The sequence below is a fragment of the Pagrus major genome, chromosome 7 (assembly GCF_040436345.1).
Source record: "Pagrus major chromosome 7, Pma_NU_1.0".
NCBI lineage: Eukaryota > Metazoa > Chordata > Actinopteri > Spariformes > Sparidae > Pagrus > Pagrus major.
The window spans coordinates 3,189,479-3,203,144 of NC_133221.1; the positions used below are offsets into that span (position 1 = coordinate 3,189,479).

Below are 13,666 nucleotides of genomic sequence, written 5' to 3' on the forward strand. Positions count from 1 at the left end.
CACGCAATCAAAAACACTCGCTCTGATACTCTCTCGTGATTGGTGGACACCTACCTCTGCGGTTGACCTGATAGGCTGTTATTTTACCGTTGGAGGTGGCGCCCTCAGAGTTAACATATCTGAGGATGAAGCGAGTCAGATAGACGTCTGCCTCGTTCACATAAACCTGAAGCTTCACTGCCGTCTACAGCAGAGGTCCGAAGAGGAGAGAAGAAGAAGAAGAAGTGTGGAGGGTAGAAGAAGAAAATCCTTAAGTCTTAAATCCCTGAACTCTGTACTGATCTGTGGCCCTGAAGGTGAGAGAAGACGGAGCAGAGGCCGCCACCAACAGCCGTCCAAAACCACCAACACACACACACACACTCATGCCTCCATCATCAGATAAGACACCTGACAGGACGGAGGTGTGAAAAACAGGAGGACTCTGGAGCCTCTGAAGTGAAGTGAGGGATATGAGGGGAATGATCTCTTCCAACACCGGAACGAGTGATGGAGGAAGAGAGAGAAGAAGAAGAGCTCCATCCAGCACTCACAGTTACCACAGTAGTAGTTCCAGCCGTCCTCGATGACCGACACCCGGCCCACAACGTCCGAACCCACCCTGTTGGCGTAGCGTAGCACCACATGGAAGAGGTCTGGAGAGCTGACCGACACCGACACCAACACTTTGGACTGCCAAAGGACCGGCGAGCAGGGTGGCAGGGGAAAGAAAGAGGTATATGGAAACATAGAAGAGAAACAAAGAAGAGAAAGATAAGAGAGAATATATGAAGGAGGGAGGAAGGAGAACAAGGAGAACAAGGAGAACAAGGAGAACACCGACACAACGAGAGGGAAGAAACCAAAAGCAAGACTTTAAAAGCTTCACCTTCACCGATAAAAGCAAACCAGCAAGATGCACTTTTACCCTGAAATACAACCCAACAGATTCCTCTTTGGATTTAGACTTTTCAGCACAAACATCCATAAAAACTCAGAAGTAGTTAAACTTCTTTCCATCTTTCCACAAGATCCACCTGATGCTTTAACGGCGTCTTAATTTCATTACCAAAAAAGGCAAAATTCAATTATGTGAAAAGCTTAAAATCGAGACGAAGAATACAAGTTTAACATTAAACTCTGAACTTCCATGTTCTTTGGAGGTTTATGTGCTGAGAAGTTACTCTACCAAAGAGAAATATCAATTTAAACGTCCACATGAAAGGCAGCTGTGGAACAAACTGTCTATTTCATGCAGGAGGAGAATAAACGACGGGCCACAGTCACAAAATACACGAAGCATAAAACACAAAACTCATAAAAAGCAAATAAAAAAAGATATTTTCTACATTTTACTGTGATTAAATTACAGTAGAGAATAAATCTGTGAGTTTACAAGAAAAATGAATATATTATCTGGAGCATTAAAGACTTGAGACGTCTACATTATATATATTTAATTATATTATCATTTTTATATAAAACCAAATCTTTACTGGACTGATGGTAAAATGTTCCTACCTGGATGGGCGACATCTGAGCGTAACCTCTCCAGCTGAAGTCCTTGAACTCCAGAGGGTTGTAGCCGAATCTCACCGGTCGGCCGTCCAGCGTGGTTCCCTCCTCGATCTCAAACTTCAGGTGATGGAGGTCCGGGAAGTAGTGATCCGGACGAGGCCTGCAGACACGGCGAGATCCGTTTAGAGAGGTAACAGAGCAGATGCAGAAACATATGTTCTGGTTTAAATTAAAAAAATGAAGGTCTTCGAAAGAGGCGTCTCCACTGTTTTCTGCAGTTTAACTAGATATCATCTCAGTTATTTGATAATATGTTGATAACACAATGATGTTTAAATCCCTTTCTGATCGCTGTAGCAGCTGTTAAAACTCACAGATTACACTTCGGTCCCTCCACGTTGGGTCTGCAGCGACAACGTCCGTTCCTCTCTCCGCAAGACTGACCGGCTGAGCCTCCGACGTCGCACTGGCAACCTGAATACACAACATGTCAATAACAGATCAACAAATACAAGACGGCAGCATCACAGCACCACAGCGTCAACGCGGTCGTCCAGCTGAAGACTCACCCTGGCAGCCGAAGTAGTTCTGCTCCTGCAGGTTGTAGTAGCCGTCTTTACATGTCGAGCAGGTTCCACTGCAGGCGTTCGGTTTACAGAAACACTGACCGGTTTCCTGTCAGAAACAGGAGAGAGATCATTATTAATAGCGAGATAATATGAAGCACAGGGACTCATCTTTAAAAGGGCTTTTATTTGAGAAAGAGGCGACTATTTCTTCTTCCTTCTTTACTGGCTCAACGTGAAGTTCAGTTACCGACCACATACTAGGACACTCACCTTTACAGGAGGTACTGCAGGATTAAAGGTCAGGGGAAAAACACTTTTTAGTTTAATCTTCTTACCTGTGCACACTCTGCAACACCGCTGATAGTACCTGCGATGTTACACTCACAGTCTGCAGGAGGAAGAAAAAAGATTTAAGTTTGTTCATGATCTCAATTAACTGGATTTAAACTATTTAATGACATGTTGGAGAGATGTGTGTATGTGTGTGTGTTTGAGGCATATCTCACTGGAGCATCCTTCAGGAGTGTCAGGGGAGAGGTTCCAGTACAGAGGTTTACAGCTGTCACAGGCCGGGCCCTCCACATGAGGACGGCACTCACACTGACCCTGAGAGGATGAGAACGAACAAATAATAGATTTAAACACCACCTGTCTTTTTATGTTTACGTGCAGCATACACAGATAAAACACGATGAAACAGCAACATCAAATATCTGATCCAAGCTTTTTCAGTTTGAACAATTAAAAATCATTACTATCGTTACAAAATGAGCCAAAAAACAGACAAACGCATGAAAACTCACCACTGGTCGCTGCACTGAATAATGAACGGAGCCGGCAGGGTGACACGTTCCAGCTTTAAAATGGTAAAGACAAAAATATCCACCTTAATTTCTGGTTCTGGTATCTGTCAAATACTGTAGACGTGGTCCCATGTTGTACTCAGATACAGACACCAATTATGAGCTTTTCCTGTATAATAATAGTTTGTTTTGTTATATTGTGCTGCTGTTATTAACATCTATATAACAACACAAGGTGCAGTTGGTGTTAACAAGTCTTCAGAAACATGAAACCGAAGCTCAAGTTTACATTTTGAAGCCTGAAACTCTGAAACTCAGCAACAGTAGGCTAGTTGTAGCCAACGCCCCAAACCTGTTAGTAAGAAATAAGAGTTTCTCCTCTACTTTTCGAGTTAGCTGACAAGCGTGCCACAAATGTTTCTTCGGCTCAACACACAGATTTTAACTCATGTTATGTTCACATAGTTTTGTTTCGACCACAAACACCAGCAGAGCCTCAACAGTTAGTCGATTCATTGATTACTGGATTGAAAGAAACACCCGATGATTCGAGCTTCTTATGTGTGAGGATTTGCTTATTTTCTTTGTCTTTTGTGATGCTCAGTGAAGAGTCTTTGGGGATTTTTGGTTGGACAAAAGATGCATTTTGAAGTCAGAGAAACTGTGATGAGCATTTTTTAAAATACTTTTTTTGGACATTTCATAGACTAAATGGTTAATTGTGGGAAAATAACCTGCAGACGAATCAACAGTAAAAACTATTACAATCAATTCAACTTATCTAAAAGAAGCTACTGTAGTTTGTGTATGTGATTAACTGCAGCTGTCACACCTCACTTGCATTATGTTTACCTCTGTCTGTGTTTACCGTGTGTCTGTGTGTGTGTGTCTGTCTGTGTGTGTGTGTGTGTTATTACCTTGGCAGTTGGGGAAGCCGTGGGAGCCGTGTGCACAGCTGTCACACCTGAGTCCCACCACGCTGGGCAGACACACACACTGTCCGGTCACCTGGTCGCAGCTGGTGTAGCGGGAACCTTCTGCAGAGCACTGACAGGCTGCAGCAAACACAATATACACACCAGTTATTAATCCGTCTGGTCTGATCGACTGATTGATATATATTGATTTACAGGTGTTTCTATTATTTTGTCCACGAGTAGACTCAAAGTAAACAGGTGGAATTACTGCATCAGAAACTTTTACATCTAAGACGTCGATTACGTTTCGGTGACTTACGTGTGCAGCTTGGGTAACCGTAGTAACCAGGAGCGCACTGGTCGCATGACGCTCCGCTGTAATTGGGCCGGCAGTGGCAGTGACCTGATGCGGTGCAGCTGGTGTCCAATGAGGTGCGAGGATCACAGGTGCACACTGAGAAAAACATCGAATTTAAATGAATCTACATTTTTGCAGCAAGTTTGAAGTTGGATGTTTATTTCAAAACCAGTCCAGGGATTCAAGCTAGCAACCACCCCTGTCCCATATCGTAAAGACGTCTAGTATATTTCCCTCACAACTGTATTATCTTAGCTTTAATATTTTCTACGTTTCTGCAGCTGCATTTATTCTCCTTCGCACTGAAAAGGTGAGACGTCAATAAAGCTTCATAAAACTTAACGAGGCGATATAACACTTCATAAGAAGGTGAGTAAAGTGAAGTGTTTCCATGTGTGTTCAGTTCGTTTTATTACAGTGTGTGAGGGATCAGCTGGAACAGATGCTTTTAATCAGACCTTCAGGTTTCTGTGTGTGTGTGTGTGTGTGTGTGTGTGTGTGTGTGTGTGTGTGTGTGTGTGTGTGCGCACCTTGACAGTTGGGGTAGGAGTGGAAACCAGATCTGCACTGTTCACATCGAGGACCCTGAAACTCTGGTCTGCACAGACAACGACCGGACGCATCGCAGCCTTCGGGCAAAGAGCCGACCGTGCTGCAGCCGCACACTGCAGACGGAGACGGACGCAGTACAGATAATTAATTTAATAAATCTATAAAGAAAGATCAACAACAGATCAATACGTGATCATCTCGGCCTCGGATGACTCACGTTGGCAGAGCGGGTAGTTGAAGTAGCCCGGTGCACACTGGTCGCACTGGGAACCCTGGAAACCGCTCCGACACACGGCGTGACCCGTCACCAAGTCACATGACCCGTCCAGACAGCCGGGACCTGAACACTGACAGGCTGCAGACACACACACACACACACACACACACACACACACACACACACACACACACACACACACACACACACACACACACACACAGAGAGTTAGATACAGACAGTAAGACGCAGACAGACATGAACCTGAGTATATTTACTTTATTCAGATCTGACTGTGTGTGTTCACCAGCTCCACTGACTGAAGGAAAGGTGTTAAACTATTTATAGTGATTAACACAGCTTAGTGGAATGCTGTTTATTCAGGAGTGTGTGTGTGTGTGTGTGTGTGTGTGTGTGTGAAGCTGCTCCTGGGTGGTAAACTAAACAAACAAACAGATAAATAAAGCATCTGGGATTCCTGACTCTGTTTGTGTGTTTGTATTTTTTGTCTGTGAGAAGAACAAATGGTCCCCGATCTTTAAAAGTGTTGCAGTGAAGTCATTACAGTATTTTCTCTTCGGTTTCTGTCCCCAAATCATCTAAAAATCAGTCTGAAGTGTGATCTTTAGTTAATCCTTAGTTGCAGCTCTTATATATTTCAGTCTATCCATGTGACCATCTCTCACCCTGACAGTTGAGTCCATAGAAACCAGGAGCGCAGGTGTCGCAGTGGTCGCCAGTGAAACCAGGTTTACAGACGCAGGTCCGAGTTCGAGGATCCGGCCTGCAGGAGTTGTCCACGGTCCCGGCCGCGCTGCACTCACAGTCTGCAGACAGAGAACATAAACTGGTCTGTTGGCTGTGACGCTTCTTAACGATAAAAGTTATTTATCTAACTTCTGCTGCAGACAACAGGCGGTCAGAAACACAGAGACTGGGTCAAAGTTACTCTCAGACCTCCCCTCAGTGGACCAAACACAAACAGGCTGATATGACTTGTGTCTAACTTGTGTTTGTCACATTCCTCTGAGATTCAGTTCACACAACACCGACTTTCCCAAAACTCCCTCAAACATCTGACGTACACCGAAAACATCAGCAGCTGAACAGGTGAGAGGAGAACGTGGGAACACACAGATACAGTCTGAAGACATCAAACAGTTAAGACATAAAGTGCTGCCTGATGGGACTAACCTGAATGTTTCTGCAACGAAATGCTTGTTGGAGAGTTTAATTATATCAAAATGTTCTAATCCAGGATCCAGAAGCAAATATATAAAATAAAAAATAAAGTAAAAGTGAAGTCTTACTGATGATCTCTCCTGCTGGTTTGGCCTCGCCGTTGTTGTTGTTGGTGGGATACGTGGGGATGGCTGTTGGACACACAGAGTCTTAATCTTTATTTTTTACATAACAAGGTGGATTTTAATGTTCTGGGACATAAACCTCTGAAGCTCAGACAGTTTTATGCTGCGTTTCTGTCGCTGTGACTCACGGTAACAGTCGGGGAAGTTAATGAAGCCGCTGGCGCAGGAGTCGCAGTTCTCTCCGCTGTAGTTCGGTTTGCAGAAACAGCGACCGGTCAGATCCTCACAGGTACCGTCTGTAAACTCTGACTGACAGTTGCAGCCTGCAGGGAGGCAAAGAGAAAAAATACAAAACATATAAAGGATTGATTTTTAACGTCTCCATTTGTGATCTGACCGACAGCTTAGACTCACGTGAGCAGGCCAGCGGGGACTCGATGGCGTGGTCAGGTGACCTGTAGTAGGTGGGGATGCAGCGCTCGCAGTTGACTCCAGTGGTGTGATGCTGAAAGAGTTTCCATTACGGTTACTTCAACTGTAATCAGTAACCAAACTCAAGAATGCAGGTTGATTATTTATAGTTAACGTGAGTGCGACAGAGAGGAGAGAAGAGTGTTTGTTACCTGACAGTTGAGGCAGACTCCTCCTCCTCTGAAGTGTCCGTGGACGTCCAGACTTCCTCGCCTCTGATCGACCTCGGGGTCGAAGTAACAGTCGAACGAGTGACGGTGACAGTTACACGCTGAAATGAAGCATTAAAAAACACAGTTAAAGCAACACAGCGGGTGATTCAGAGCAACGGCTTGATTTGTTTTAACTGCAGCTACAAGATAAAACAATGAAATGCGATCAGTGTGAAAGTTGGGATGACGAATGGGTCAAACTATTGTATTTTTGTTTTCGTGCCGCACAACGAGACTACAGAGCAGCTTCTCTCCTCAGGCTGTGAGGCTCCTCGATTCATCCTCAACACTGTGACATCAAAAATATTTTTAATTCTATGATTTATCCAACCCGGATACATCAGAATCTGACCCGGTGACATCGAGGATAATTACAATAACTACGTAGAAACAGCTGATCCTGTCGCTGATGGTCTTGTTTGCTTGTGTCGGTCGTACACGGAAGAAGCATCAGAGTTTAACTGAGATTTAACTGTTTCATAACTAAATATAAGTTTTAAGTATTCGGAAACTGTAAAATGATGTATTTACATATTTTAGTATTACATGAGTTTTCGTACATAACAGAGCGACTTAAATAAATTATCTCAGTTGAAATAAGCGTTCGATGCTCTGTACGTTTTCTTCCATTAATACTAAATAAGTAGGGGGAGGCAGGGAGGAACAGTAAACGTTTGACAAAACATAACTGTATCTTTTCACAAGCAGGTGAATCAACAACAAACCAACATATGCTCACAAAGACACATGAAGCATTCTGAAACAAAACTGTAAACCTTCACCTGGAGGGTAAAATGTGCTGCAAGAAGAGAGACATGAAGCAGGAGGAAAGAAATCAGAGAGGAGAAAGGATAAAGCAGTTAGTAAGCACACTAATAAACACTAGTAAGTGTCGCAGCAGGCATCAGTTTAACCCTGATGTCATGTGAAACCACGTCAGACGTTCATCTCTGTGAAGTCACTTCAAGAACAGTCGCTGATGTTGTTTTGAAAGCTGTTTCCTGCGACAGGTGTTCAGATTAGACGCTTGTCTGAGGATCATCTTCAGCGTGTTTCCAAACAAGAAAAAACGAGCTGTAATTAACGCGACCGCAAGAGCTTATTCACTTCCTGACGGGACATTTGATGAAAGTCAGTGATCAGACAGCTTTTAGTCTGAAGGAAGAAACAGGGAGGTTGTGGGATATTTCATGAGTCATAAAAGGGTTATTTCATGTCTGATTACAGTCGCTGATCAAAGATCTCTTTCAGGTTTTACTCTGTTTCACTTTGGAGGACTGACGTTAGAAGATGTTGATTCAAAGAGGCGAGCTGAAAGGTTTGATTTTAACATACATGCATGTAAATGTGTAGGAGGGGCTTTGAACTCAAACGCTTCCTCTGGAAAAAATCTGAAAATTAAAGTGTCGTTGTGTGAATGGCTTCGCACAGTGTGGGGCACTTTGGATAGGAAGCGCTCGATCGCTACTGATGAGCCGGTCGGCACCCCTGCCATCAGTGATTTTGCCAAATATGTCTTCTTGAGGGAGCTGGATGAAAAGTCAGCTGGCTTAGCTTAGCATAAACACTGGAAACAAGGGGAAAAAGCTAACCTGGCTCTGAACACGGCCTGAATAAAACATGGATGTATCCTCCTTGATGAAGACGAGCCATCGTGAAGCTCAGTGTGGTCGCTCCGGATGTCAACATCTTGGCAGTGCCTCACTCTGCCTAACTCCCAGCTAAAGGCTCATTTGTGCTCAACGCTGGAAACTCTGCGTTGTGTTCGTCTGTATTTCTGCACGTTTTCTGAAAGCTTGCAGATACGGATCCACGGAGCAGTACCTCCAGCAGTCGTGGGGGGCAGTGTAGTGAGACATGACCACGGGACACAAGGACGAAGTTAATTAACTGAAAGAAACCGGGACAGCTAGCTGTTTTGTACCAGGCTCTAAACATGTTTATTTCTGCTGTGAAGTTGGGAATTTAACCTGAGGGTGTTTTAGAGATTGACTCGCTTTTAAAGCCAGACTCCAGTGGTCATTCAAGGAACTGCAGTTTTTGGCACTTCTGCATTGGCTTCATTTTTTCAGCCCAGGAGGTTCCCTCAAAATCTGTCAACTAGCATGTTGAAAGCTCAATAAATTATATGTTATTTGTATAATCCACATAAAAAACAAGTGACTTCCTGTCACTGATTCCTTTGCATTTGATTAAATGACTCCAGAGGAAACGACCCAAACTTGACCTCCTCATAGTTTCATGTACAAACACGGTGAAAAGATTACATACATCTTTTAACCTAATCTAAGATAAAGAACGAAGAGTTGCATACTTAAGATGCACACGTGCATTTAATCCAGACCAACCTTCACTCGTCATACAGAGTCAGTGAAACTCTGATGGAGCTTTTTTTTTGTTCTTATCTGACCCTCAGCGCCTGAGAGGTGCCGGCTGAATAAACCAGCGCTCCTTTATCCTGCTGCTCCTGATAGCGGTGAGTGTTTTTCTCCTTTTGTTTGAAAGCCAACCAAAGAAAAAAAATCTAAAAAGAGCTTTAAGGACCATCCAGAGCTGCGAGTCGGTCAAGTGATAAAATAAACAGACCAGGTCCGGCCTGCAGAGCTCCTCTCTGCTCCACTCGTCTCAGATGGATTATATATTCTCTCATCAATGGTGACTTTGATCGGTCTTTAAAAAGGCTGAATCTGACCACTTCCTCTCATATTATCAAAAATAGAAGCACTGACCAACTGCAGCTCCCTCGACTCTCTGCTGCAGACATTTAAAACAGCTGTGCGTCTCGTCTCTGTCGTTTTATTCCTATCTTGCTGCCCTTTGGCGACCTCTTCGTCATTGTGATACGCGTGTTGTTCCTTGTTAAATATAACTGCGGCTTTGATAACAAACGGCTCTCACATGTGAATATCAGCAGAGGTTTGATAACACGGAGACACCCGACAGACTGAGACGGGTCACAGTCAGAGAGTCAACTAAACTTTTAGCTAAAAGGCTTTAAAGTGGTCAATATGACATCATCCATATTCGTGCCTGACAGTAAACATTAGTTATGAACATACCAAACTTATATTAAATCATTCTTTAGAAGCTCACGTGTGGGAACTATGAACGCAGAAAGCAGAGAGAACTTTACTCCACATTATAAATTACTGAAACAGTTAAAGAAAATGGATTTAGATGGTGACTTTAAGATCGAACGTCAAATTGAATTGTGAATTTGGAGAATCGTGATAACAATACCGGCAATGATTTTTTGGAAACAGGTGTCATGAATACAAAAAATAAAAATACTGTATAGAAAAAAGGGACAGTGCACAACAGGAAAAGGCAAAGAAAAGAAAATAACATTAAATAAATGCACAAAAATAAAGATTTAGTAGGAAGAAGTGAAAGATAGAACCACTTCCTGAAAAAGCCAAAAACTGTAAGCTGTACATTATTAACTGAGTAATTAAAATGAAGGACAGTGTGTCCTATTAGCTCCATTTTATTAGGGTACATTAATAAATAATTACAATTACAATAATGCCCTTAAGTCTTATAATTATATATAACTACATCCCCTATGAACCAACTTTATTGGCATAAATGCTGCTTTTTGTCCAACGTGAGTTCTCCACTCCTTCACAGAGGCCGGGAGGTGTTTCCATACATCGGTACATGCGATCACTGGCAGGAGGAACACGTCTAAAAGCTGAGAGATCCCCGAGCACGAATATGGAAGGAAACAACTGAGATTTTATCATATTCATGTATATTTAAAGCATTTTTCCAGGTGACACAGTTCAGATTTTTCAGATGTGTGAAAGATGTCAAAGAAAAAGCTCACGGCAGCTCGTGAGTCTGTTCAGCCTCATTAAATTAAGACCAACGAGCTCTGTTGAACCAACACATGAAAGAAAAACACATTCCTCTGCAGGGATCACTGATTACACTGTGTGTGTGTGCGTGTGTGTGTGTGTGTGTATGTGTGTGTGTGTGTGTGTGCGTGCGTGCACGGTGTCAGGCCGTACTCACGTTCGCACTCGTTGGCGCTGTAGGTCGTGGCCGGTTTCCACGGTAACTGGTTGTATCCGGGGCAACACTGGTCACAAGACACGCCGCATGTGTTGTGCTGACAGTCACACTGTAACCTGTAAACAACAACAACATTAAAATATAGATACTGTTATAACACACACACACACACACACACACACACACACACACACACACACACACACTCGAGGCTGGTATGTTCCTGTCTCAGACTGTTGTGTTTTGGGTAAAACATCATTTGAACTGTTGTTAAAAAGTTCACATTCCTCAACTTCTGAACCTGCTACTGTCACTTCAAAGAGAAAAGACAAGAAAGAAAGAAAGAAATACAGAAAGAAAGACAGAAAGAAAGACAGAAAGACAGAAAGACAGAAAGAAAGAAAGAAAGAAAGAAAGAAAGAAAGAAAGAAATACAGAAAGAAAGACAGAAAGAAAGACAGAAAGACAGAAAGAAAGAAAGAAAGAAAGAAAGAAAGAAAGAAAGAAAGAAAGAAAGAAAGAAAGCAGAGTGCGTCAGAAAGTCAGAAGAAAAGTGGAAATCGACCCCCCAACAATGAAAGAGTTAATCTTCCTCCTTCATCGACGGCGGCTGACTGCTTCACCGCGGCTCTTTAATCGGATTAGTCTGTAAAACTTGCGGCCCGCCGAGTGCGGCCAAAACACAGCAGGGAGAGAGAAAAACCCTCTTAACGCTTTTCTCTCGTCTCTCTGAGTCCTTTTAACCGGTCACAGAGAGACAAACACAAGAGGACGGCGTCACAGGAGGCAGAGCAGTGATCAAACAAGGAAAGAAAAACCAATCCAAGAAAATCACCTCACAAATGTCGTCCCTGTGGTTTGTAGTTTGACTCTGAAGTCCTGAAACCACTAATTTCTGACCAAATGTCTGAAGCTGCAGGATGGATCGCGATGATGTAATGTATTTATATGTGATTTTATATGTGACATATGTGATCGGACCTGAGCACAGGCGTTAATAATTGCCGTGTTCGCTGTTATAGGTCATTTATAATCACCAGACTGTTTCATAAACACTTAAAACTTCCTCGTCGTCACTTTAACTACCAAACAAACATAACACATTTATATTTTAAGGGTATTTTCAGCATTTTAAGCGTCTGAACATCTTTCTGGAGGCTGTTCTGCTGCTGGAGCTGTGTTTCTGCTCTCTGCTCGGTGCTGATAACGTCTCCGTATCGTGTTTCAACAGGCTGATTGTGTTTCCAGCTTTCACCTTTTTACTATCAGATCCATTCATCCAGTCAATCCCTCACAGTTTAATTCACACGCTCACTCATGCATCCCTCAGCTCTCTCGCCCTCCCCTCTCCCTCGCTCTCCTCCCTGGCGTGCAGCTCTGTTCAAGCGTTTTTTTTTTAAGGAAATGACTTTCAATGGAGGGTTTCCACCCAAATTCACTACTTCCTGGTTTGGATCGTTAGCTGTGGACCAGCAGCTTCCTGACTGAGGCAGAGTGAACTGTAGCTCATTACTCAAAGGGCTGTAAAAGCTGAAGTTCACTTTTTAAATTGATTTGAAATCCAGAGACTGACCTACTTTACCTTTACAAGCACATACAGAGTATATACAGGTTTTGAAGACATTTCCTGAATGGCAGAAACATCAGACCCCAAAACTGGTCACAGGTCAGCATCGACTGGGAAGAAGACCACTAAGGATGTTCACATCCAACGCCAAAGATCATGTTGAGGTTACGAAGAGATTAAGATATACAGCAGAGTCTTTGAGTTCATCGACTTACTACAGTTTAATTTATTCTGATAAGATTGCTGCATTTTAAAACTATAATTACCGCATCGTCGTCGTTTGCCTCCATGAAACCAGTTAACATGCTGTTCCTGAGCCGTGGCGTTGGATAGAGGCCGATATGACGTCACGGTGCGTTTAACCTCTGACCTTTCTGGATATCAAATGTCATGACTTCCATTATTTTATCCTCTTAGACAGCTGTGTCCAATTTCATCGTAATTATTTTATGAATTCTTGAGTTATGTCCAAAATTTGACCTCCGGCCACCAAAATCTAATCAGTTCATCCTTTGAGTCATAGTCAACAAATTCCCTCAATGTGCCTCGTCACGTTCAGAAGGATAAATCGCCACCTCCACCCACGACTGTCGCCGGCGTGATGGCATAAAAACGTTCACAAAAGCAAAAAGCAAAGTTATTTTGTGGATTTCTTCTTTGAGCGAGCACGAAAAAAAGAGGAATTTGGACACGTCGATGGCTGGAAGATGTGTTTGACACTGTCTCAGAGCCAAAATATATAAAACATGAACCCAAAAATATAAAAAAACAAGGTTAGTCCAACTTTTAACAGATCTCTTGATATCAGCCATGCAGGAAATCAAATCATAGAAAACTGCGAGACGCTCACGTGCCAGCAGTCGATCCCACAGTTGTCCCACCGCCAGATTGTTGATTATCCAGACGGATAATTATGTGTTCGACTGTCCTCAAACTGAACACCAGATTACAGCCAATTCAGAGGAAATCTGTCCTGATTAGCTGCGATGTGGTGTTAAAAAAAACTGTGTTGTATCTGTACAGTTTCCAACAAAATCTGACCAGCAAATAAAACGCAAATATTTAATCTTTTCACTGAGTTTTGAGCTGCTTACATTGATTTCTGCTTCTGTAAACTGGCTTAAGAACAGCACTTCACCCTGAGCAGTACACTCTCTCCATCATGATGCCGTCTGTGTT

The 13,666-nt window shown here is 43.0% G+C and overlaps 1 protein-coding gene across 1 annotated transcript in view; it reads right to left on the reverse strand.

Annotated features, from left to right (window-relative positions):
• Positions 1-13,666, reverse strand: part of lama5 (laminin, alpha 5) — a 90,099-nt gene that overhangs the window by 32,903 nt on the left and 43,530 nt on the right. Inside the window, exons 7-23 of the mRNA XM_073469638.1 lie at positions 10,921-11,036; positions 6,844-6,962; positions 6,635-6,725; positions 6,409-6,543; positions 6,224-6,286; positions 5,600-5,740; positions 4,914-5,051; positions 4,675-4,809; positions 4,106-4,240; positions 3,787-3,924; positions 2,870-2,922; positions 2,573-2,672; positions 2,402-2,454; positions 2,067-2,172; positions 1,872-1,971; positions 1,501-1,657; positions 534-672 (exon numbers count right to left, since the gene is read on the reverse strand). Coding sequence (XP_073325739.1) covers positions 534-672; positions 1,501-1,657; positions 1,872-1,971; positions 2,067-2,172; positions 2,402-2,454; positions 2,573-2,672; positions 2,870-2,922; positions 3,787-3,924; positions 4,106-4,240; positions 4,675-4,809; positions 4,914-5,051; positions 5,600-5,740; positions 6,224-6,286; positions 6,409-6,543; positions 6,635-6,725; positions 6,844-6,962; positions 10,921-11,036 — 1,919 coding nt within the window. The remainder of the gene's footprint in view (positions 1-533; positions 673-1,500; positions 1,658-1,871; positions 1,972-2,066; positions 2,173-2,401; positions 2,455-2,572; positions 2,673-2,869; positions 2,923-3,786; positions 3,925-4,105; positions 4,241-4,674; positions 4,810-4,913; positions 5,052-5,599; positions 5,741-6,223; positions 6,287-6,408; positions 6,544-6,634; positions 6,726-6,843; positions 6,963-10,920; positions 11,037-13,666) is intronic.